At 42.4% G+C, this 25,140-nt stretch overlaps 3 protein-coding genes across 11 annotated transcripts in view; all 3 read left to right on the plus strand.

The window, feature by feature from the left end:
- The window catches only part of LOC115128351 (glyceraldehyde-3-phosphate dehydrogenase-like), a 32,895-nt gene extending 22,812 nt beyond the window's left edge, over positions 1–10,083 (plus strand). The window contains exons 13-16 of one of the 6 annotated variants that reach the window (XR_010463817.1): positions 7,717–8,494; positions 8,961–9,357; positions 9,569–9,722; positions 9,816–10,083. The gene's annotated coding sequence lies outside the window, so the exon portion shown is untranslated. Of the gene's footprint in view, positions 1–7,716; positions 9,358–9,568; positions 9,727–9,815 lie in introns of all 6 variants that reach the window. The other 5 variants (XR_010463818.1, XR_010463819.1, XR_010463820.1 and 2 more) reach the window with 5 other exon arrangements.
- LOC115128352 (glyceraldehyde-3-phosphate dehydrogenase-like) lies at positions 86–7,710 on the plus strand. Its single transcript, XM_029658128.2, has 12 exons — positions 86–140; positions 635–680; positions 2,237–2,336; positions 2,545–2,654; positions 4,458–4,548; positions 4,856–4,971; positions 5,924–6,005; positions 6,282–6,433; positions 6,658–6,736; positions 6,971–7,054; positions 7,396–7,493; positions 7,612–7,710. Exons 2-12 carry the CDS (start codon positions 658–660, stop codon positions 7,679–7,681), a joined length of 1,005 nt encoding a protein of 334 aa, XP_029513988.2. The 5' UTR covers positions 86–140; positions 635–657; the 3' UTR covers positions 7,682–7,710.
- Positions 10,084–12,598: 2,515 nt separating the features above from the next.
- On the plus strand, positions 12,599–25,075 carry LOC115128353 (non-homologous end joining factor IFFO1-like). Of its 4 annotated transcripts, none has more exons than XM_029658129.2 (9): positions 12,599–13,924; positions 16,216–16,276; positions 17,559–17,654; positions 17,879–18,019; positions 18,309–18,493; positions 18,800–18,920; positions 19,498–19,593; positions 20,134–20,321; positions 20,848–25,075. In XM_029658129.2, exons 1-9 carry the CDS (start codon positions 12,909–12,911, stop codon positions 21,008–21,010), a joined length of 2,067 nt encoding a protein of 688 aa, XP_029513989.1. In that variant the 5' UTR covers positions 12,599–12,908; the 3' UTR covers positions 21,011–25,075. The 4 variants fall into 4 exon arrangements, with proteins under 4 accessions (XP_029513989.1, XP_029513991.1, XP_029513990.1 ...); XM_029658131.2 differs by having other exon boundaries at positions 20,134–20,264; XM_029658130.2 differs by having other exon boundaries at positions 18,312–18,493.
- The last annotated feature ends 65 nt before the right edge of the window (positions 25,076–25,140 follow it).

The raw sequence follows: 25,140 nt of genomic DNA on the forward strand, positions 1-25,140 counted from the left end.
CCATCCATCTGTGGCTTGACATTCTGAAGGGGCGTGTGCACATGACTTTGTGTTCACGTGGGGGCGTGTCCATGGACCATATAGGAACATAAATTGCGAGCGCACCTTGCCGACATTGTGGACAGAGCAACTCACAAACGGTACTTTTCAACGTTATTAACCTCTTTATGGCTTCATAGCCAACTTGACATTTAATAGTAGAATTATGCGTTGTTTTTTTTTTGTGGCAATTTACACTTCGGCAGGTTGAGTCCTACCTGGCGTTTTGAATAGATGTCTTGTATGACTAAAATTTGTATAGATGCAGGCTACAATGTGTGTAGATGAGAGAGAATAAATTAGCCTACGTGGCATGAATAGTTGAGTATTTTAGATGAGCAAACAATTTGGGGCTCTTTGAAATTATTCTAATGTCAGGTATGCATTGTGCAATTCTTGGGATTCTATAGATGCCACAAAATGGATTTGTATCTAACACTGCTAGATTATTTCTTTAGTAATGGTTAATCAGTGATGCTTAATGTATTGTTGTACATAGATGATTTTAGTTGCTTATTCAAATTTTGCCTCATGTTCATACTGTGCTGGGCTTTGTAACACAAGTTAATGACCTATTATTTTGTTTTACCTTCAGCGAACTAGACCAGATCAGGCAGAATGGTGAAGATTGGAATCAATGGGTAAGTTGCATATTTTATCTTTTAAATGATAGATTTTAAAACTTAACCGGCTGCTGACAGGATCAAGTGACAAGGTAAGACCCTGGGCGGCATTGCACTTCTGTACTGTACATTCCATAGGTGCTTGCTCTCAAGTTCATAAGCCTGACTTATGACTTTAAAAAAATATATATATATTTTAGTTGGGGGTGTGTCTGCTTCTGTCACTGGGCAAATTTAGAGTATTTGAAATGGTATTGTTTTAAAGAGAACATAAGAACTCTCTGTTGACAGGATCGGGTCACAGGATAGACCCTGGACTGCATTGTACTTCTGTACTGTACATGCCATAGTCCAGGGTTCCCCAACTGGCGGGTTACTTTTTTTGTGTGTTTTTTTTTTGTTGTGTGTGTCGCTCCAAGTTTTCAAAAAAAAATGTATGTATGCATGTTTGTTGTTGGACATAAAAAGACTGTAAAAACACCAGAAAATCAGCTCCAAGTGATTTTACTTTAGGAAATCTGTTCCAAAGTATTCCCACGCGTAATAGAGAGATATACAGTATGTGATCGTATACAAATGTAAGCAAGTTTTACTTCAATATTATATCCGTTTGGGCTTCTTGCAGTTATTTGTAATTATGTTCCGGGCCCCTGACCACCCGCTCAAGAAAAAATAAGCCTGCGGCTGAGTCTAGTTGATGGTCCCTGCCATAGGCGCTTGCTCTCAAATTCACAAGCCTGGGTTGTACAGCTTTCACTAGAAACGAAACAGAAGCATACAGGCCGAAATGAGAAGGGACTACCTGAACTTGTCCAATGAATGCTTATTTTCATTTTTCGTTGCACTTTTTTTATTGTTGTTGCTATGGTGTGTTTCAACACCTCCCTGGTCTGGCCACTTACCATCCTCTTCTTATTTATGGTTTGGTTGTCACAACGCCTCTTTGCAGCACTCTTGTATCTTTCCTCTCCTCAGCTGTCACATTCCTTTATTCTACCCATCTAATAATATCCCGCTAACCTTTTCAGCTGAAGTTCAGAGGTCACAGCGAGACAGTTTGGAGGAACTCTTACACCGATCCTATTCCTCTAACCTTTTATTTGACCAATAGTCAGCTGTCACTAAACTGCAGGAAGATTAGAGTTTGTTATGATAGACCCTTTCCCAAAATCAACCTAACAGTTTTACTGTGCCCACTTGAAAGACGAAACGCTGCTACCTGGAGATTGATATTTCACTCCTCCTAAGTATGGAAACTAAATTATGTCTAATGACTGACTAAAAGATCATGCTGACTGTTCACAGTTCCAAAACGGTTTGTGAAGTATAGTATGATGTAACTTTGTTGACCAGAATTAAATGACTTGTTAAAGGAAATTCTTTCTGATGCTTGTTAACTCCTTTCTGATGAACTTTGACTCCTTTGCTAAGCCATATGTTGACCCTTGTGTGCAGGACTCATTTTTTAGGTGTGGGTGTGTCTACCTGCGTCACATGGCTGCTGCCACCTGCTGGTATAGTGTGTGATATGGATTTGCTTATATATGAATTAAGACTGATTTTTCTCTTCTCAGATTTGGGCGTATCGGGCGCCTGGTGACCCGTGCCGCTGCCAAGAGCGGTGAAGTCAATGTCGTCGCAATCAACGACCCCTTCATTGACCTGGACTACATGGTGAACTTTATACAGCCTACTGCTTAATATACCAAAATATAGGTTACTGAAATTGAGGGAGAGATGTAAACATATTTTACCAAAGTCAGACCTTGAGTGGGTCAGTTTTTTTTTTTTTTTTTTTTTTTGTTAAACTCTAGAAAAATCTCAGGTGCACAGGTTTACTGTTCTCATATTCAACACTTCCCTAAAGGTTGTTGTTCCATAGGTCTACATGTTCAAGTATGACTCCACTCACGGGGAATGGAAGCACAGTGAAGTGAGACAAGAGAATGGCAAGCTGATCATTGGCAACCTGCACATCACAGTTTTCCATGAGTAGGTGTTTTTCATTTTATTTACTAATGCTCCAGCTGCATTCATTGGCTTATTTTGTGCATGGTTTGAAATGACAACGTTTCTGAAACACTGTTTTGTGCATGGTTTGAAATGACAACGTTTCTGAGACACTGTTTTGTGCATGGTTTGAAATGACAACGTTTCTGAGATACTGTTTTGTGCATGGTTTGAAATGACAACGTTTCTGAGACACTGTTTTGTGCATGGTTTGAAATGACAACGTTTCTGAGACACTGTTTTGTGCATGGTTTGAAATGACAACGTTTCTGAGACACTGTTTTGTGCATGGTTTGAAATGACAACGTTTCTGAGACACTGTTTTGTGCATGGTTTGAAATGACAACGTTTCTGAGACACTGTTTTGTGCATGGTTTGAAATGACAACGTTTCTGAGACACTGTTTTGTGCATGGTTTGAAATGACAACGTTTCTGAGACACTGTTTTGTGCAGAATGAAATTGATGGGTTAGACAAATACTCATATTGCCAGAAGTAGTATATATCTTAAACATTCACATTGACTCTTGGGAATACCTTAGCAGTAGGCTACACCATGTATACAAGGTATGTGGATACCCCTTCAAATTAGTGGATTCGGCTATTTCAGCCACGCCCATTGCTGACAGGTGCATTAAAAAAAAATCTCTATAGACAAACAGTGGCAGTAGAATGGCCTTACTGAAGAGCTCAGTGACTTTCGATCTGGCACTGTACTAGGATGCCACCTTTCCAACAAGTCAGTTCATAACGTTTCTGCTCTGCTAGAGCTGCCCCGGTCAACTGTAAGTGCTGTTATTACGAAGTGGAAACGTCTAGGAGCAACAACGGCTCAGCCGCGATGTGGTAGGCCACACAAGCTCACAGAACGGGACCGCCGAGTGCTGAAGCTCGTAAAAATCATCTGTCCTCGTTTGCAACACTTACTACAGAGTTCCAAACTGCCTCTGGAGGCAACATCAGCACAAGAACTGTTCGTTGGGAGCTTCATGAAATGGGTTTCCATTGCCGAGCAGCCACCCACACCTAAGATCACCATGCGCAATGCCAAGCGTCAGCCGGGGTGGTGTAAAGCTCGCCGACATTGAAATCTGGAGCAGTGGAAACGCGTTCTCTGGAGTAATGAATCGCACTTCTACATCTGGCATTCCGACAGACGAATCTGGGTTTGGCTGTTGCCAGGAGAATGCTACTTGCCCAAATGCATAGTGCCAACTGTAGAGTTTGGAGGAGGAATAATGGTCTGGGGCTGTTTTTCATGGTTCGGGATATGCCCCTTAGTTCCAGTAAAGGGAAATCTTAACGCTACAGCATACAATGACGTTCTAGACAATTCTGTGCTTCCAACTTTGAGGCAACAGTTTGGGGAAGTTCCTGTTTCAGCATGACACTGCCCCCGTGCACAAAGCGAGGCCCACACAGAAATGCTTGTCGAGATCGGTGTGGAAGAACTTGACTGGCCTGCACAGAGCCCTGACCTCGACCCCATCGAACACCTTTGGGATGAATTGGAATGCCAACTACGAGCCAGGCCTAATCGCACTACATCAGTGCCTGACCTCTAATGCTTTTGTGGCTGAATGGAAGCAAGTCCCCGCAGTAATGTTCCAACATCTAGTGGAAAGCCTTCCCAGAAGAGCGGAGGCTGTTATAGCAGTAAAGGGGGACCAACTCCTTATACAGGTGAACCCATCCCTGCATTGCTATGGGAGTATATAGGACCCCTGTAATTCTAACCCTGGTTTTGTGGTATAATCCTAACTTCCATCTCTTTGCCATCTTCAGGAGGGACCCGTCCCAGATCAAGTGGGGTGACGCTGGCGCTGACTACGTTGTTGAGTCTACTGGTGTGTTCACCACCATCGACAAGGCCTCTGTAAGTACCGCTCTTCACTAGCAGTAGGAAGTAGGTCACATTGACAACGGTCTATACTTGAATTCTGCGAAAAGAAATGTTTTAATACTTCATGGCTATATTATTGTGGGTGAGCAGTGAGTAAGCACAGTGCTGTATATATTTTCATGTTGTAAATTGTTTTAATCGCCTCCAGACTACCAATTGTTTTTTGCATATCATCGGCTGTATGTGACTGAACCAAGCAAGGCAGCCTTGATGCTGTGTATTTGTTGTTACACAAACGTACCCTTTGCCCTCTCACCCCACCCACCCACCCCCACCATAGGCTCACCTGCAGGGAGGTGCCAAGAGGGTCATCATCTCCGCCCCCAGCGCCGATGCCCCCATGTTCGTGATGGGAGTCAACCACCATCATTACGATAACTCCCTGAAGGTTGTCAGGTAAGCCACTCCCCTCCACCATAACATTCTTTTAAAGGAGCCGTGTGACACGTACAAACAGTCCTGCCACATAGTGACATGTTACTTGTACAAACAGTCCTGCCACATAGTGACATGTTACTTGTACAAACAATCACTCAAACACACACTCACTCTGTTCCAGCAGGTCATAAACCCTCCCTCTGTCTTACTGAGAATGCGAGTACGAAACGTGGCCTGAAAACATCGGGACAATATCGCTAGAGAGGGTGTTTGACAGATTTTTGGAACAGAACTGTTTTCCACCATTTTGTCAAATTGTGTGTGTACTCGCATTCCACGCGTAGTTTACGTCACAGGGATTTCCATAGACCTTGTATTGACATTATACGGCAGCCGCATGTCTCCTCTTGAGGTAAGAAATCCAGTCTGATTTGTTGTTAACTATTGGTTTTAATACAGGTTGCAGCTCTTTAAATGATTACTTTATGGGCTGTATGGCACAATGTTAAATTACTAAACATTTGTGGCGCTGTCATATTATTAAGAATGGTTCTTATATGCCGCTTTTCTAAAAGGCAATAAAGGAAACGGCAAGACGAAACAAACAAGAACATTTGAAAGAACTGAGGTGGAGTGGGAGTTATGGGAAGGTTTAGACAGGACTAGGAGGACCGGTGGAGAGAAGTTCTAGACTCTTGAGTGTAGCTGTAGAAAAGACCCTGTCGCCAAAACTCTGGAGTTTGGACAGGAAGAACACACCAGCGGAAAGGGAAAGTTGTGTTGCGTCCAGGTTTGTTTCAGAGAGGCAGGATTTCATGTGGTTCAAAGGCAGGTGGAGGAGTTGGCTTGATGTAGATATGCTGATCTTGTAGTCGGCGTAACAGTGGACGTTGAGGTTGAAGTGGCGTAGCGTCTTTTCCGAGTGGGCACATGTTGATTTCTTATTGATAATGATGTCATGTCCTCACAGCAACGCCTCCTGCACAACTAACTGCCTGGCTCCCATCGCCAAGGTTATCAACGACAACTTCGGCATCATTGAGGGTCTCATGGTAAGAATGGATTCAAACAGCACAATTCCCACAGGGACTGGGCTGTGGCGGTAAGAAGTGAGTCAAACACTGGTGGCGACGTCAATGTACATGCTAATGCTTACAACATTCACGTTACTGCTCTGCACAAGCCCTGGGTTGTGTTCCTTAGGGTACACAATGGAACATATTTTAAATGAGGTTTTCTTATAAGTTCAGATAGTAACTTCCTGTTTGGTGCCTAATGAACAACACCTCGCATAGACTAACATCCATATCACTTGTTTCTTCCCACAGAGCACAGTTCACGCCGTCACAGCCACACAGAAGACTGTTGACGGGCCCTCCGGTAAGCTGTGGAGAGATGGACGTGGTGCCAGCCAGAACATTATCCCCGCCTCCACCGGCGCCGCCAAGGCCGTGAGCAAGGTTATCCCCGAGCTGAATGGGTATGAACCAATCCGGGACCACTGGTTTCGTAATGGAGGTTTTACGACCATGGTGATAATGGATGGGATTTGTATCGTGCTCTTCACTAAGGGCGCATCTGAATGTTGCAAAGCTTTTACATTTCCCTAGCCCCATCCCTCGGCTGTATATCAAAACCAGGGCTGTCATTACTTTTTAAATTCAATCCCAGAATGTAGATTTAACTGAACTTCATGACCCACAGCAAGCTAACCGGCATGGCCTTCCGTGTCCCCACTCCCAATGTGTCCGTGGTTGACCTGACTGTCCGTCTTGAGAAGGCCGTAAGTCTCCCATTCGCCGATCTCTGCTCTTTTTGATGTGTTTTATTGAAATGAATGTTATACACAAGTAAAGCAACTCTGAATACCTAATTCCTCTTGCCCATGCTTCCAACCCACCGACAAGCTACCCTTGTTTTTGCACATTTCCTTACTGTCAACATAACATGCAACAGGCATTTGTCTCCATTTGGTTACATTGTTCTACATTTGAATGTTTTCTCCTGTCTGCCTCAGGCCCCTTATGAAGAGATCAAGAGAGTCATCAAGGAGGCCTCCAAAGGACCCATGAAGGGAATTCTGGGATACACGGAGGACCAAGTAAATATTTTCCCATTCAAAGACCCTGCTTGAATACTATAAAATGCATCATTCCTTGCATACTTTAAGAAATCTGATCTAGCATGATTTGGTAGCTGTGAGTAAAGGTTCTGTGTTGCTGTCATGTCAGTGATGACTACAAAGAAGGAAATAAGGAAGGATGCATTTTAAGAGTAGATCAACAGGGCCCAAGCTTTCCTTACACTCATGCACTGAGCCTCAAGGTCATATGATACAATACCTGAGTTCAAACACTAGGGAGCAGTAGAGTGATTGTTAATTGGTGGTTCACTTCAGTTTTTCACATAATGAGCCTAAAGCCTGTTGCTCTCCCCCCTCAGGTGGTGTCCACAGACTTCAACGGAGACAAACGTTCCTCAATCTTCGACGCCGGGGCAGGCATTGCACTCAACGACCACTTTGTCAAGCTGGTCTCATGGTATTTATCTATCTAGACCTACACCCCCCCCCCCCCCAACACACACACAATCAATATTATAATTGTGAGTATTTATATACATTATAAAGACTCCTTCCTCTTGCTCCCTCTCCCATAGGTACGACAATGAGTATGGCTATAGCAACCGTGTCATTGACTTGTGTCTGCACATGGCACTCAAAGAGTAATGTTTCCACAACACACTTCCAACCCCCCCCATGGCCTCTTCCTTCTCCTGAACGGACATCCAAACAGTCCTCCGCCAGTAAAGTCTATAGCAATGTTTTATAATATGTCACACCTCTGTTCTGTTCAGAAGACTGAGTCGGATTTTTGCCTGCAGAATATTCCTGTCCACCGCGCTGTGCCTTAGTTCACAATAAAATTAATTTGTTTCTGAACAAAACCTTTTTTTTTTTGTCGTCTCAGTCCTCAGGCGCACATCTTGTAAATGCAGGAATTGTTCAAATCTACGCATGAATTTAGATCTGTTTACATTTTATTTCTGTGAATCAAACTTGTTATTCAGGGTACGTTTCATTACAGCTCAACAGAGGCTGTAAAACTAAGCATTTGGACCATGAATGGCATGCTAAAATATTCCCATTTACTCAAGTCTGAGTTTTAAAATGATGTTGACAAGAGAAGTGTAGACGGATTTATCTTGTCTGTCAACACCTAGTGGAAAGTGAAAGTATACCGTTTCTGAGGAGTGATTGAGAGTTCTTCAGAAGTGGGTTTAACTTTAAGAATCTTTTTAACTGAAAGCATTTTCCAGATGTAAGCAAAAAGTAGACCAGTTCAGTAGTGCATTGTATTCTAAAGAAAAATGCTTGACTCCATATTGTTTTTGGTTCCTTAAACGGCTTACCTGATGGCAGGAGCTATAGTCAGTGATTGGCAGATCAAGTCAATAGCTCAGTGCATTCAAATCACACACAGAGCATTGCTCTTTAAACACGAGACAAGGAACGAGAACAGGCAAAGAGACTATTGTTCATGTAAGTATTGAACTTTCTATGGGTTTATCATAACTGTCACTAACTTTTTTTTTTTTTACCACGACAGGGAAAACGGGTGCGCACTTCCAATCTATTACTATTCACTTAACGATTATTAAGTATTTCAGTGCATTCGGAAAGTATTCAGACCTCTTAGCTTTTGCCAAATGTTACGTTACATCCTTGCTTCTGTGATCTAGTTTACAAATATGGTCCGTGATCAAGATGACATCGTTCAGGGTTAGCAAGAGCTGAAAACTGTATTTATTTACCATTCATCTGAGGCACTAGAGATGCAAATTTGTGGCAATTCCAAGGCAATAATAAATGCTATAATACCACATTTTGATTTTTCAAAATAAACATGGAACTTGTGAAAAATACTCTTGTTTAAATCATCACCAATGTAAACAATTAGAAGTTTTCCTGAAAAATAAACACTTTATTTTTCTCATCTGAATCAAAGGTGTTGCGTTTTGGGGATAAGCACGAGATAAGTTGTCTGTCCGATGGCGTGTTCGAATGGGCCTCGCAATCTCATATTTATCAGATGGGGAAATCGTAAATATGACATGAATGGGTTTGTCTTCGTCTTATTGCCAAAGTTAGATTGTGTCTTTTAAAGGCTAAATGGGTTTTGCATGCACCATCTTGCGCTCTTTCTCTCTGTCTCATAGAGGAGGAAGATAATGTTGGGAAAACCTCTTCCAGCCCGACCACAGCTGCTTGTATAAATGTCAAATTCACAAGTCAAAGCAAAGAAAAAGTCATGGCTCCTGTACCCACAGCCCTGCATGTTGAGGAGGAAGAAGCACTTTCCTCCATTCAAGGTCTTACTGCCTATGTCCACTCCCCTAACACAGGTCGGTCAAATTGACATTGTCACTGTGGAAATTGAGTGCACCCACTTAAAGGGGTAGTTTTCCAGGTTTTTACTGCAATCCTAATTGATTTTGTGTTCGAACAGGTAGACAAACATTGTTTGTGGGGGACATACTGTACACACACAGTACACGTTCAAAATGCTATTGTAAGATGATCTTAGTGAATATTTAATTCCTTCTGACATTTCAGTGGATGGCAGGCCAGAGATTGACATTAGAAAAGATGCTGGGGTGAGATCTACACAAGATGCGGCAGGAGTTCATGACCAACAGCGATCTGTCCACAATAAGAGGGCGTGCCCTGTCAGCAAGTCATGCTCTTCTCTCCACTCATCCAAGTGACTGCAAGTTCAACACTTAACCTTGGATATATGCACAACTTTTATGTATGTGTCAAAATGGTAAAATAAAATAAATGTTATTTTCCCATATTTCAGCCGTCCTCGACCAAACGAGAGGAAATCGCGTAATGGGGCATCAGCGCTTGATGATCAGCAACAACGTCCCTGACATTGGAGGTCTTTCTACTCCAAGAACTCTTAGATTATCCCCAGGAAATTCTCATTTTTCTGGGGTCTTTTGGGAATTCCCCTAATCTCTCAACTCTTTCCAATACCAATACATGTAATTCACTTACGTTACACTTGTTGGAGAACTGTGCATTGAAATTACAACCATTATTAGGGATAAAGGCTCATCTGAAAAGTGACGTGTTGGTTATTTCCATTCCAGTTTTATTTCAGTCTAATTCATTCTACATCTTCCTATCAGCCTTTGAAAAGGATGACCTAATAGACCTCTGTGCTGTATGTACCTGCCTGTTGTTTTAAGGTGGTGTATAGCCAGTCAAAAGAAAACATCTATTCAAAGCCATGCTTGCTTCATTGTAATACATACTGTACATACATACACACAGTACCAGTCAAATGTTTGGACACAGCTGCTCCTTCAAGGGTTTTTCTTTATTTTTACTGTTTTATAGGTAGAATAATAGTGAAGACATCAAAAACATGAAATCACACATATGGAATCATGTAGAAACCCAAAAAGTGTTTGAACAGATCTAAATATATTTTATATTTGAGATTCTTCAAAGTAGCCATCCTTTGCCTTGATGACAACTTTGCACACTCTTGGCATTCTCTCAACCAGCTTCATGAGGAATGCTTTTCCAACAGTCTTGAAGGAGATCCCACATATGCTGAGCACTTCTTGGCTGCTTTTCCTTCACTCTGCAGTCCAACTCATCCCAAACCATCTCAAGTGGGTTGAGGTTGGGTGATTGTAGAGGCCAGGTCATCTGATGCAGCACTCCACCACTCTCCTCCTTGGTCAAATAGCCCTTCCACAGCCTGGAGGTGTGTTTTGGGATATTGTCCTGTTGAAAAACAAATTATAGTCCCACTAAGCGCAAACCAGATGGGATGGCGCATTGCTGCAGAATCCTGTGGTAGCCATGCTGGTTAAGTGTGCCTTGAATTCTAAATAAATCACTGACAGTGTCGCCAATAAAGAACCCCAACACCACCTCCTCCGTGGTTCACAGTAGGAACCACACATGCGGAGATCATCCGTTCACCTACTCTGTGTCTCACAAAGACAAGGCTGTTGGAACCAAAAATCTCAAATTTGGAGTCATCAGACCGAAGGACAGATTTCCACTGGTGTAATGTCCATTGCTCGTGTTTCTTGGCCCAATCAAGTCTTTTCTTCTTATTGGTGTTCTTTACATTTACATTACATTTAAGTCATTTAGCAGACGCTCTTATCCAGAGCGACTTACAAATTGGTGCTTTCACCTTATGACATCCAGTGGAACAGCCACTGTAGTAGTGGTTTCTTTCCAGGAATTCAACCATAAAGGCCTGATTCACGCAGTCTCCTCTGAACAGTTGATGTTGAGATGTGTCCGTTACTTGAAGTCTGAAGCATTTATTTGGGCTGCAATCTAATGAATTTATCTTCTGCAGCAGTGGTAACTCTGGGTCTTCCATTCCCATGGCGGTCCTCATGAGAGCCAGTTTCATCATAGCGCTTGATGGTTTTTGCAACTGCACTTGAAGAAACTTTCAAGGTTCTTGATTGATTGACCTTCATGTCTTAAAGTAATGATGGACTGTAATTTCTCTTATTATTTGAGCTATTTTTGCCATAATATGGACTTGGTCTTTTACCAAATCTTCTGTGTAGCACCCCTACCTTGTCAAAACACAACTGATTGGCTCAAATGCATTAAGAAGGAAAGAAATTCCACAAATGAACTTTTAACAAGGCACACCTGTTCATTGAAATGCATTCCAGGTGACTACCTCATGAAGCTGGTTGAGAGAATGCCAAGAGTGCGCAAAGCTGCCATCATGGTAAAAGGTGTCTACTTTGAAGAATCTCAAATATAACATATATTTTGATTTGTTTAACACTTTTTTTTGTTTACTACACGATTCCATATGTGTTTTTTCATCGTTTTGATGTCTTCACTATTATTCTACAATGTAAAAAATAAGGGAAAACCCTTGAATGAGTGGGTGTGTCCAAACTTTTGACTACTACTGCATATGTTCATGTTCATTATAATTCCATGTATTCTGTGTAATTTTAAAATGAAAGGGATTTGACAAAAAAAAGCATTTTGTGAATGTGTTTTTAAAGGATCAAAACTGTGAGGGGATTATTTTATTTTTCAAACTAATGGTATCTGAGCATGTTTCAAGGGTATATCTAGATTTTCAGTGAGTGAGCAATTGTTATATTACTTTAACAGTGAATAACTGGGGGGTATATGTACATGTGTAGCATATATAGAGGCTTACTTTTGCACAAAACACGGCCCAAAAATTCCAATAAACCAGTAGTAGCCTATAGCTTTTAGACAATATGAGCAGAGAACTTTACACACGATCTTTGCTGATGTAAACGTGCAGTCAATACGAGGGCCAGGCAGAAATAAACAGGGTACTGCGGTTTTTAACTACCGCCATGACTGGAGTAAACGCGCAATAGACATCCTCACTTTGGATAGGCTACTGCTTGGCTTGAGTGAATTTCCCGAGACTTTGAATTGATATCATAATGTGAGTTTAACACCAATGGCATTATTATTTGTTTCAATTATTTTGTTTCAATTCTTTATTTCAATCGAAAATGGCTCACAATTTAGGAGTTTTACGGCACACTCAGCGTCACTTGAGGACGTCGGAGCACACAAGAGACTTATCTCCTACGCCAAAGTTAGTAGTTGCACTGCGGCCAGCCAGGTAGCTTACGTAGCCTTCACCGCTTGATTGCTGCGGCTCTTTCCATCACTGGCGCGTCTAATTTTAAGACCTGGAATAGGCTACTTGTTTAATAGCACCTATTTACCTATAGCCTATAAATTATTTGATTTGTTTTCCGGTTTTCTTATTATGTCTTGGTGGAACACATAAGCTAAGTCGTCATAGGTTAAGGCTATTTAGGGATAGTTTTAGAGCAAGTTGGCTATTATTTGCATCAGCAGTTAGCTTTCAAGCTAAATTAAGAAGTCTGTTTTGATGCCTGATTTTGAGCATTTCAGATTTTCATACTCAAGCATGAATCCATTATTGGGGGAGAACGCGTTCCTGGTTCAGCAACAGCAGCACAACCAGATGGGGAGCCATTCTGATTATTCCATGACAGGCCTAGACTCATACGGTGCAGCTGACTCAGGCTTCATCTTGGGCGAGCACAACGGGTTTGGACAAGATGGCATATCTGGCCTGGACATAAATTCGCTGCCACCTTCAGGACTCGCTTATTTGCACCAGAACCACATGCACCGTGCACCGCCGCCCCCCGCAGCGATGGCTCTGCGTAACGACTTGGGTTCCAACATCAGTGTTCTCAAGACCTTGAATTTGCGCTTCCGTTGCTTTTTGGCTAAAGTTCATGAACTGGAGCGTCGGAATAAAGCTTTGGAGAAGCAGCTTCAACAGGCTTTGGAAAACAATGAGGACAATTCAGAAGGACACGGGAAAAAGCCATTGACTAAGGAAATGGGAGTCCAGACTGGTTTCGTAGGGCCCATCGCAGTTAGGCCCGGACATATCCCACTCCAGAACGTCAATAACTCTGCATACCTGCCTGGGGGTCTTCTCTCTCCATCACTCAACAGGCCTACAACTCCCTCCTTTGAGTCCAACAGCAAATCAGTATTTAGGAACTCGACTCTGACTGACTCGAATTCCAACCTCAATTCCAACCAACTCACTCCACATATTTGCCTCAGTCCTTTATTAACCCCTACTGATACTTCCAACCCTATATCCAACATTAACGAGAAATATGTCAGTTCTGGGACTGGTATGTCTACTAACCCGCCTCCCCGGTTCCTTCCCGGCACCGTTTGGTCCTACAACCACGACCGCAGGTTTGGCACTGGGAGGGAGTCGCGCGTAACAGATATGGGTGTGCCTTGTGCCCAAACGGACGGCGTAGGTGTTCAAATCGACACCATCACCCCTGAGATACGGGCCCTGTACAACGTGTTGGGCAAGGTGAAACGAGAGAGGGATGAGTATAAATGCAGGTATGGATGAAGCGGTCTGGAGTATCATGGTTAAAGATCTGGGTCTTTAAGCCGATGTTATTGTCACTTGTAGAACTGATGTGTGATGTCACTTATTGTTTCTCTAGCCCATCATTATTAGGGCAACACCCCTAGCCCAGGATTGGCCAACCCTCCTCCTGGAGAGCGAAGGGGTGTGGAGACTTTTGTTCCAGCCCTGCTCTAGTCACACATTCGGGTCTACTAATCAGTGATCCTGTTTTATAGCCTCATGTCCATAACACCTCAGTGTCGTTCTGCCGACGTCTTGTCTGAATAGGAATAGAAAACTAGCAAAATGATTGCGTTAGAGATATTTACAGTGGGTTCTCCTATTACAAATGTGGAGTGCAATGTATCTAAACTAACAGTAGCCTATTTTGAGCCCATTCAACCGTTGAGTGTTTTTGCTTTCTTCATACCAAATTACACCCCCAGAACCTAAGAAAGTAACATTACATCACCATGCAAGGTCTAGATGTGCTGCATGCGTATCTTGTAATATAAGGCAGAGCTTTATTACAGGCTCTGGGGTTGTCCAGCTGATGCTCATGCTGCAAAAGTACTGTGTAGCTTAGAGCTGAGTTGAAATGAAGAGACATCGGTTCTGTTGTTTTTGTCATCGTCATCCATCATCATCCTCGTCATCATCCTCCATAAGATGGCTTCTGGTTACTCTGTAAATCTTGGAAGTGTTTTAGCTGCTCTACTTTTCTCTTCAAATTGCCCCTGTACTCCCCAAATGATATGGCATCACAAGGCTTCACTATAGGCTTGTGGGGGATCATAGTTCAAACATAGTTGAGCACAGCATTTAAAAGAACAGCATTGGCCAATCTCTTATCCAATAGGAGGATTATCTAGAGAAGGCTGAATTGGCTGGAGTGAAGTCAGCAGTACACTTGTTTTTGTCTCTTACATGGCCTTCCCCCATCTCTCTCCCCCTCCTCCGCCCCTCTGCGTTTTGTCTCAGCACCTGCAATGCAGCACTGTGCTGAAAGCTGTGACCGCTAGTGGTGTCACCAGAGGCTCTCCACATTATTCTCTCTCTCTCTTTCACGTTCCCTATTTCTCTTTCTCTCTCTCTCTCTCTCTCTCTCTCTCTCCATCTCTTTCTCTTTTTCACTCACCTCCCGCTCCCACTATTTCTCTCTCTCACACACACAAACTCTCTTTTCCGTTGTCTCTCTCTCTCACACCCCCTCTACCCATCCCGTACGGCCACTCGCTCTCTGCAGCATCCGTGAGAAGATGCGGACATCACTAAATGACACCAGTAACCTTCCCTACAGCCTATAGTCCACTGTCTGAATGTTAATGGCGACAAGGCAGCGTCATCTCTCAGATTTACAAGCCTCTATGACTTGCCAGTCGAAACACCCTCCTCTAATTCTCTTTTATGGAGAAGGTCAAATGGCTTAACAGGGAAACATTTCCAATCATTTGCCTCGGATCTCATTCAAAAGCAACTTTCTCATAACAATGCAATATCAGACAGTTGGTGTTTGTTTTTAATGAGTTTCCAGGGGGCTGTGGGAAGATGGAATAGAACTTAATTTTCCATTCAATTTATGAAGTGTATACCGTTAATGGCTTGTACAACTTGCAGTATAGGCTGCCCAGGTATACCATTAAAAACAGGCTACTGTATACACTGCATCCCCACTTGAGCAGACCGATAACAGTGTGTATAGGCAACGTGCAATATGGCACATGCGCCCTCCTGGGTTAGACCACTTCTCACCTTCTGTAAGTGTCGCAGCCGCGTGCTCTACATGCATACTGCATCTGTTGCGTAACACAGCTGAGTAAGAGAGATCAGGCACACAACATGGATTCAAACACCGTCAAACTTTATTGAACCGCATGAACACAACACTGTAGCTTATAGTACATGGTATTAGGCTCTCTGTCTGATTTCTGTCTCTCTGGTATTTGTAACCAGTGTTATTATTGGACTATTTTTGGCATTTGACAAAGTGATCTACCCTCAGTCACAGATGGTTGCAATAATTGAGGTTCTGGAGTACCCTAGTAGACAATAATGGCAATTGTGGGATTGAGCTGCTAAAATTGGGTGTCTAAGTGGAAGTTGTATCTTTGCGTCTTTGACACTGGCTGTCTGGAAGCAGTGTCGTTATAGCAGTTAATACTGACGTCAATACTGTTCCTAAAAGAGAAGAGACAGTGATAATGGTGTGTGATGACTCCCTCGTCAATCTCCATTCTCAACAATAGGGTGTGTGTGTGTGTGTGTGTGTGTGTTTCAATAGATGGGAGGAAGAGTACACAGTCCGAGTGGACCTCCAGGAGAAAGTGGCTGAGCTGGAGGAGGTAAGCCCTTAGCTGTGTCAATGATAAAGGGCAATCTGCTACGTACATTTTTAAAAATTCATGATATAAAGCCATTGATTCTTGAATAATAAAACCTATAAATGCCTCATGAGCTTAGTCCAACTGTTTAACCCCCTCAGAACCCAAAATACACTGAATAAAATAGAAAGCAACATGTGAACTGTTGGTCCCAGGTTTCATGAGCTGAAATAAAAGATCCCAGAAATGTTCCATATGCACAAAAAGCTTATTTCTCTCAAATGTTAGGCACAAATTTGTTAGTAAGAATTTGATCCTTTATCAAGATAATCCATCCACCTGACAGGTGTGGCATATCAATAAGTTGATTAAATAGCATGATCATTACACAGGTGCACCTTATGCTGAGGACAATAAAAGCCCACTCTAAAATGTGCAGTTTAGTCACACAACACAATGCCACCGATGTCTCAAGTTTTGAGGGAGCGTGCAATTGGCATGCTGACTGCAGATATGTTGCCAGAGAATTTAATGTTAATTTCTCTACCATAAGCCACCAGACCAGGACCTCCACATCTGGCTTATTCACCTGTGGGATCATCAGAGAGGGGAGAGCGATGGAGGTGTTGAGGAGTATTTCTGTCTGTCATAAAGCCCTTTTTGGGGAAAAACATATTCTGATTGGCTGGGCTGGCTCCCAAGTGGGTGGGCCTATGCCCTCCCAGGCCCAACCAGATTAGATTAGGACCTAATGAATTTATTTCAATTGACAGATTTTCTTATGTGAACTGTAACTCAGCAAAATATTAGAAATTGTTGCATGATGCGTCTTATATTTTTGTTCAGTGCATAAGCGTGTTTAACGCCATTGTTTGTAAACAATGTAATTGTAAACAACCCCTGTATAGCTTTAAAACATGGTCAAACTATCATTTTGAGCTCATGGATGGTCAGTCCTTGTGTCCATAGCGCTGTTTGTGAATTTGATATTGGTTACATTTCTCCAGCCCCATCCCTAAGCTGTTTACCTAAACATGTGGCGGGTGGCTGCTCTGTTATTGTTTGAACTGCACACGATCCCTTTAATATTTCACACTAACATTATTGATTCCACCTCAGATCAGCTGGGTTGATTGGAAAGCAGCAGTAGAGATTGTATTTTGTAACTTTAGCTAGAAAGAACTACAAATGAACTATACAATATACCACCCATTTTGTTGATTTGGTGTACTTATACTCATAATCATATATGTTATGTCATAAGTGTATGCAAATTAGGCTCTTGGTGTGTGTGTGTGTACAGGACCTCCAGGAGAGTGAGGTGTGTCAGGATGAGCTGGCCCTCAGGGTGAAACAGCTGAAAGCTGAGCTGGTCCTTTTCAAAGGCCTTATGAGCAACGTGAGTCCCTCGTAGCACTGTTGGAATAGCTCACCCCAAAAGTTGTTGAGATTTGTATACTTCAAAAGTAGTCACACTCACTTTTGAGTTACAAAATCTTGAGCAAAATACTTTTATGGTATTGGTACAATTTGCTTCGGAAATGACTTTGAAAAATACAAAGAAGATTTGGGAACACATATTTCCTTTTGCCAGTGTCACTTGCTCTCCGCTCTCTTTATCAGAACCTGTCGGATCTGGACAGTAAGATCCAGGAGAAAGCCATGAAGGTGGACATGGACATCTGTAGACGCATCGACATCACAGCTCGCCTGTGTGATGTGGCCCAGCAGAGGAACTGTGAAGACATGATCCAGATCTTCCAGGTCAGGACTGCTTATAGGCCGCTATACTACTAACTATACTATCTGTTAAGTAGCCCCTAGACGGATTTAAGTACAACTTAGCATTTACCACCGTAATGGTTACGTGTAGGATTTTTCCAGGGTAAGCTAATTCTAGGTAATTAGTATAATGACCGCGTGACCGAATCTTTGGAGGCAAGTCCACTCATATCTTCTAGGTCAACTCACACCTGTGTTATTACACCTTAATAACTATGTTCATTACACCTTTATTGCACTGCTATTACACAGTTGTTACACCTTTATCTAGCAGATGGCCACACCTCCTTCCACTCTGACCCGCCGGCCCCGGAAACAGGCGGCCCAATCGGTTAAAGGCGGCGACGGGGACGAACCAACCAGCATCTCTGAGAGCGAGGCGGGCAAGGATGAGGAGTCGTGTAGCACGTCAGCCAATCAGATCAACGAGGAAATGCAGAGGATGCTGAACCAGTTGTGAGTTCTCTGGCTGCTCTTTAACTATGTAGGTTATGGTCAGCAATCGAGGTCTTGCTGAAGTCTCCAACGTCACACCTGGAGAGCCACTCTGCACTAAACACACTTCAAAAGCTTGTGGTCTAAATTTCAGACCGTGGTTATTTGAATCCGGACTGTTAAGAGTTTGAGCTGGATAAAAATCCTACACACTGCTGATCTCCAGGACTAGAGTCTGTCGCTTGTAAGATGTGAGTGGACCAGAGTCGGCCAGTGAACTATAAATAGATGTACAACTGGTAAGCCATACTATTGTTGGTCTTGCAGGAGGGAGTGTGAGTTTGAGGACGACTGTGACAGCCTGGCCTGGGAGGAGACTGAGGAGACTCTGCTGCTGTGGGAGGACTTCCCAGGATACACTCTGGGGGCAGTGGAGACACAGGGGGAGGTAAGCCACTATACACTGGCTGATCTAAGATCAGTTATGTATTTACCAATGTAATGGTTCATGTTAGGAGCTGGCTAGGCTAAGCTGATCCCAGAACTGTGTTAATGGGCATGCTTTAACCAAAGCCACTGTACTTCCTGCTTGTCAATCATTCTTATGGTTGGGCTGCCGTATCTGTGTGTCTGTGTCCTACTTAACACATTGCATGTACGCCTGTGACATTGGCATGTCCTGATCCCTGGATCACAGTGTAATGTAGATAAGCTGGTAGCACACACACACACACACACACACAATTATCTTGATTTACCCCGGTACTGTTAGTCATTCTCATTCCCAATAACAATCTGGTTAGTCATGAGTGGACAATTTAAATAATAGTGACAATTTAAAAAAATCTGTAGACAATATCAGAAAAACGAGGCAGGGCAATGGATGAGAAGTGTTTTAGATATCCATATACTGATTGAAGTTCTTTTCATCTTATTCATATTAGGCAAATTAGCACAAAACAATGTTCTCGCTCTCTCTTTCACACACACACACACACACACACACACAAAAACAAAAACAACAGCAGCAGGAGGAGTCCATAGAGAAGGTAATACAGGACACAGAGTCCCTCTTCGAGACCAGAGAGAAGGAGTATCAGGAGACCATCGACCAGATCGAGGTGAGACACACACACACACACACACACACACACACACAAACAAAGCCCTTCTCTAAGTACCAGTTTTCCCGCTGCTATTTGTACAATATGAGGACTTTGCGGCATGAGAAGGCTATTTATAAAGCCTGCAGAGAGCGATGAAGCACTGCTGTAAACAGAGCCATAAATACATAGATTATTATATTATGGAAATAAACAAGACAGCCATTCCATATGCTTACATGAGTCACTGTTGAAATGAGTTCCTGTGCAGATAAGTTAAATTGAAGTAACAAATTGAAGGTAGTATAGTCTCTTTATTTTTTTAATAGAGCTCCTTTCCAGAAGTCGTCCTCTTATTCGCTAAATTGCTAAATTCATTGCTAAGTACAAATGCAATCAACCAAAAAGCAAACACCGAAAAATAAAGTAAGATTTATGCAAATGACTGCGGCCTTTGGTTGTGCACTTGCAAAGATCCTGGCCCTCATTACTAAAAAAAAAAAAATGTTCTGATGACAATTTAAACCGGAGCGAATGTCTTACGTTGGTTTCCCGCAGTTGGAGCTGACCACGGCTAAGAGTGACATGAACCGACACCTGCACGAGTACATGGAGATGTGTTCCATGAAGCGAGGCCTGGACGTGCAGATGGAGACGTGCAGGAGACTCATCACCCAGAGTGGAGACAGGTATCAGACACCTTCGCATGGTGCTGAACACTCTAAACGCTCAAAAAGATACCCTAGGTATGAGATATCAGTATGAGATACCTGTATGAGATATCCAAACAGTCAAAGAGTTACCCTAGAGATACCTAGAGATACGGCTGGTATTAGACACCAGAAAGAGGTGGAAGATAGCAAGAGGAATGAGATCTATGCTGTAACTGAATCCTCTCGCAGGGTGATGCCAAGCACCTGGTTCATTCGTAATCATCTAACAATAACCCATGTAACGAAATACAATTCTTAATTTTGTGAAATATGTCTATTACACATATGTTACAGTACAGGTTAACTCTTTAATTCTCCCAACTGTACTGATAGTGATAGAATCCATATGTCATTACATTGACCTGTCTGTGAGTATGGTAGCCTGGTCCCAGATCTGTTTGTGTCGTCTTGCCATCTCCTATGGTCATCAATGACCATAGGGGCTGGCAAGACGGCACAAACAGCTTTGGGACCAGGCTATGAGCACGGACTGTTTGGGTCGTCTTGTCTCAAGGTCATTGGCAGTTGTATTGACTCCGCCTTGCCGTCTCCCTTTCAGGAAGTCTCCCCCTCTCGTTACTGCGGCCATGGAGGACTCTGATGACGGAGAGAAGGAGAGGAGTAAGGTGTCCCCACCCGCAGACACTGAAAGTGATGAACCCTACTGTGACACCAAGGTTAATAGTGGTACGGTCCCTCACTTACCATGGAGGAAGTCCTAATCCTTACTGATGATGCCCTGTAGATGTACCATAGTCTGGATAGTGCTGTTGTTTACATTTTTTTTGCCATAAATTATGTAAAGCCAGCAGACTCTTTCCAGGGCCATAAATCACCACTGCCCTCTTGTGGTTCAGGTTATTACAACACCTAATCTGATAGGACTAAATGGCATTTAGAAAAGGAAATCAATTGGATTTCTTAACATTGTGATATTTCTATGATATGAACGATCAAAACATATACCTTTTTGTTAAGTTTGCCCATTGATCTTGCTATATGTATCAAGATTCAACCGAAAACAATTTGCACACGGTTTTTGTGGAATAAAGGCCTTATGTTACATTGCAGTTACAGATTTGAAACATCAGCAGAATTTTTGAAGGCAAACAACAACAAAAAAATGCACCATTGGCAAAAAATTGTCACAGGATAAGTCATTATCTAGCAGTCTGTCATATCTGAACAAAATGAACATTTACAGTTTGCTAAAGGGCCTAGCTGTTGATAGCCATCGATGAAAATCTATTTTCTTTACAGTTAATATCCTTCTCATTCCATTTTCCCCATTTTGAAAGAATGGATACAAGAAGCATATAGAAAGATTCAAGGATGTAAAGCCTTTTTAATCAATCTCACAACATTCATATGTACACATGTTATTATCCGAGAGGTTCACAACATTCATATGGACACAACATGTTATTAACAGAGGTTCACAACATTCGTATGGACACAACATGTTATTAACAGAGAGGTTCACAACTTTGTTATTTACTTTGCTTGGTTACATATTCATGCACTTTATTTATTTCAGCCCTTTTTCATTCCTCATTGAAATTCAGATAGCTACAGTATTTTTTTTTAAATGAATAAATAATTTATTTTTATTGCTATTTGTTTTTGACAGTTGATATGTTTTTTTTTTTAGATGAAATGCCCAGCATAATATTGTGTCGTTTTGCAAAGACAATTCACAAAAGCAATCGATATAATTATTCTCAAAAGTTTAGAGTTAAAAGAAAACCATTGGGACCATTAGCTTTGTACAGTCATGCACATTGCTGTAATCCCAAACTAGAACCAAACATAGGAGCACACTGCATGTGGATAGTGTTGATATCACAACCCACATAAACGCGTCCTATAAAAGCACTCACTCAATGCAAGTGAAAACATACCCAGTCAGCAGTGAATTCATCTTCACCTGCAATGGGGGGGGAAAAAGCTCTCTGATTAACCAACGGTGAATCAGACTGCCGTTTGGTGCGCTTTAAAAAAAGAAAATAATGGAGAGCCTAAAGAGGTATGAGTTTAAAGGCTTCGGACAAAGGGACAAGCTAGTATACCTGTTGGTGTGATTAATCCTATTCAGGTCGATAAAACATACGGCTAGCAGGCGAATAACTGCTTTAGGAGCTCGTTCAAGGTCACTCGGGAACGGTGACAAGTTTTACGTAGCGCGCGACCTTCATTTATCTGAGCACGGGTAGACCACCGAGTGTGTTTAACCATTTGCTTTGTGAGATCTGTGGTGTTGTGGTTGTAGCAAGATTTCATTGCACTTGAACATGCTCAATGTTTACAGTTGGAGGAAAACGTAAACAACAATCCTATCTAAGGGCTCGATTCAATCAGCGCAGAAGATCGGCCTTTATCGCACGATTGACATTCAAAGGTTTCTGTGTTCGCGGAGACCGCACATTCACGGTAAACGCTACTCATGTCGGCTCAATTGAAAATGACCTTTACATTTCAACCACACGATTCAATCGGGCCGCTCCTTTGTTTATTGATGTCTGAACGCGTCTTGTAAAAAAAAAATGTCCCTCTACTTTGTACAGTTTTGTAAATCTCCACATCTAAAAGTTGCACAAAATGATCTGTGTTGAACAGTAATTGTGACGCTGTGTACAAATGCTCAAATATAACATCTTCACTAGCTGTTAGCCTACTGAATGTAAATAACATGTAAGTGAACACTCTGAAGACGAAGCCATGTAAGAGATTTCAGAAAGAGATTTCAGACAGTATGGCTGAAAAGGTGTCCCATTGTATTGAGAGTGTCTTTGGGTGTTCTCATGGATACACAAAAAGCTAGTATACCTGTTGGTGTGCATGTATGTAGGTTACCTCTGTGGATATTATTTTGTGCAGGGTTTAAAATGACACATTGTGAGTTTCTGAGATACACTGCTTTGCGCAGAATCTAATTCATGGGTTATATACTACTTCTGGCAGTATGAATATTTGTCTGTGTATCTTAAACATTCACATTGACTCTTGGGAATGCCCTAGCAGTAGGCTAGACCATCTATACACTATATATACAAAAGTATGTGGACACCCTTCAAATGAGTAGATTCGGCTATTTCAGCCACACATGTTGCTGACAGGTGTATAAAATCGAGCACACAGCAATTCAATCTCCATAAACAAACATTGGCAGTAGAATGGCCCGTACTGAAGAGCTCAGTGACTTTCAACGTGGCTCCGTCATAGGATGCCACCTTTCCAACAAGTCAGTTCGTCACATTTCTGCCCTGCTAGAGCTGCCCAGGTCAACTGTATTGTGAAGTGGAATCGTCTGTCCTCGGTTGCAACTCTCACTACCGAGTTCCAAACTGCCTCTGGAAGCAACTTCAGCACAAGATTTATTTGTCGGGAGCTTCATGAAATGGGTTTCTATGGCCGACCAGCCTAATATCACCATGCACAATGCCGGCTGGAGTGGTGTAAAGCTCGCCGCCATTAGACTCTGGAGCAGTGGAAAGGCGTTCCCTGGAGTGATGAATCACGCTTCACCATCTAGCTAGTCCGACGGATGAATCTGGGTCTGGCGGATGCCAGGAGAATGCTACCTGCCCCAATACATAGTGCCAACTGTAAAGTTTGGTGGAGGAGGAATAATGGTCTGGGGCTGATTTTCATGGTTCGGGCTAGGCCCCTTAGTTCAAGGGAAATCTTAACACTGCAGAATACAATGACATTCTACACGATTCTGTGCTTCCAACTTTGTGGCAACAGTTTGGGGAAGGCCCTATCCTGTTTCAGCATGACAATTCCCCCGTGCACAAAGCGAGGTCCGTACAGAAATGGTTTGTCGAGATCGGTGTTGATCAACTTGACTGGCCTGCACAAGGCCCTGACCTCAACCCTATCGAACACCTCTGGGATGAAGTTTAACACTGACTGCGAGCCAACTCCATGTAACTGGCCATGATTTCAGAATGAGATGTTCGACGAGCAGGTGTCCACATACTTTTGGTCATTTAGTGTAGCATCTGCAAGTAGTGCACAAAAGGCATAAATCTGGTAGCCAAAGTTCCAGAAATGCGTGAAAAAAGGAGATATCTATAGGCCTACACGTGATGATAATAATAAACAGAGATATCCACATACTGCACCTTTGGCCATGTAGTGTATGTCTGTCTATAACAATTGCAGGAATTGTTTCAGAGTTTACTTGTTCAACCTCTCTGGGGATTCAAAACATATCTTTCATATGATAAAAACATGAATGTCTGCCTAGTCATTTCTCTAATCTTTACCACAAAAAACGTAAACACAGATGAATGTACAGAAAGAAGCAAGCCACACAGCAAAAGCAGTCTGAAGACTTCTATCACTATAGCGACCAATAGACTACCATACCTCTTCATGCAACTGTGTACAGAAGCTCAGCAAGTAAACTTTTGAAAAAAAATCGAAATGTAAATAAATCGATCTGTTGAAATGTGAATATTAGTAACAGCCGTGAAATAACACGATTGTATGTGGTCAGAGTTAAACATGACATGTCCAGTCTCAACATTTTTTGAAATGCAGGTGATTTTTTTTCCAATATGAATTTGTCAAACAGCAGCATTGTAAAGGAAGATTAGAATGATTTAAGGGGTTGCAAACTATGACATGTACTCCTGTGAGACCAATATATTTGATCTGGGACTGCGTGTACACTGTATCTGTGTTACTGATCAGCCTCTAGGTTTCTGGAAACAATCTGTCAATGTATTAATGGAAGTGGTGTACAGAATAAAATGTCTTGAAGGAGACTGTGGTCCCTGGAGTTTGTTTGTTTCTATTGATTTCCATGACAGAACCCCCCCCCCCCCTCCAGGCCCATACTCCC

Source organism: Oncorhynchus nerka, linkage group LG4 (genome assembly GCF_034236695.1).
Source record: "Oncorhynchus nerka isolate Pitt River linkage group LG4, Oner_Uvic_2.0, whole genome shotgun sequence".
Classification (NCBI taxonomy): domain Eukaryota; kingdom Metazoa; phylum Chordata; class Actinopteri; order Salmoniformes; family Salmonidae; genus Oncorhynchus; species Oncorhynchus nerka.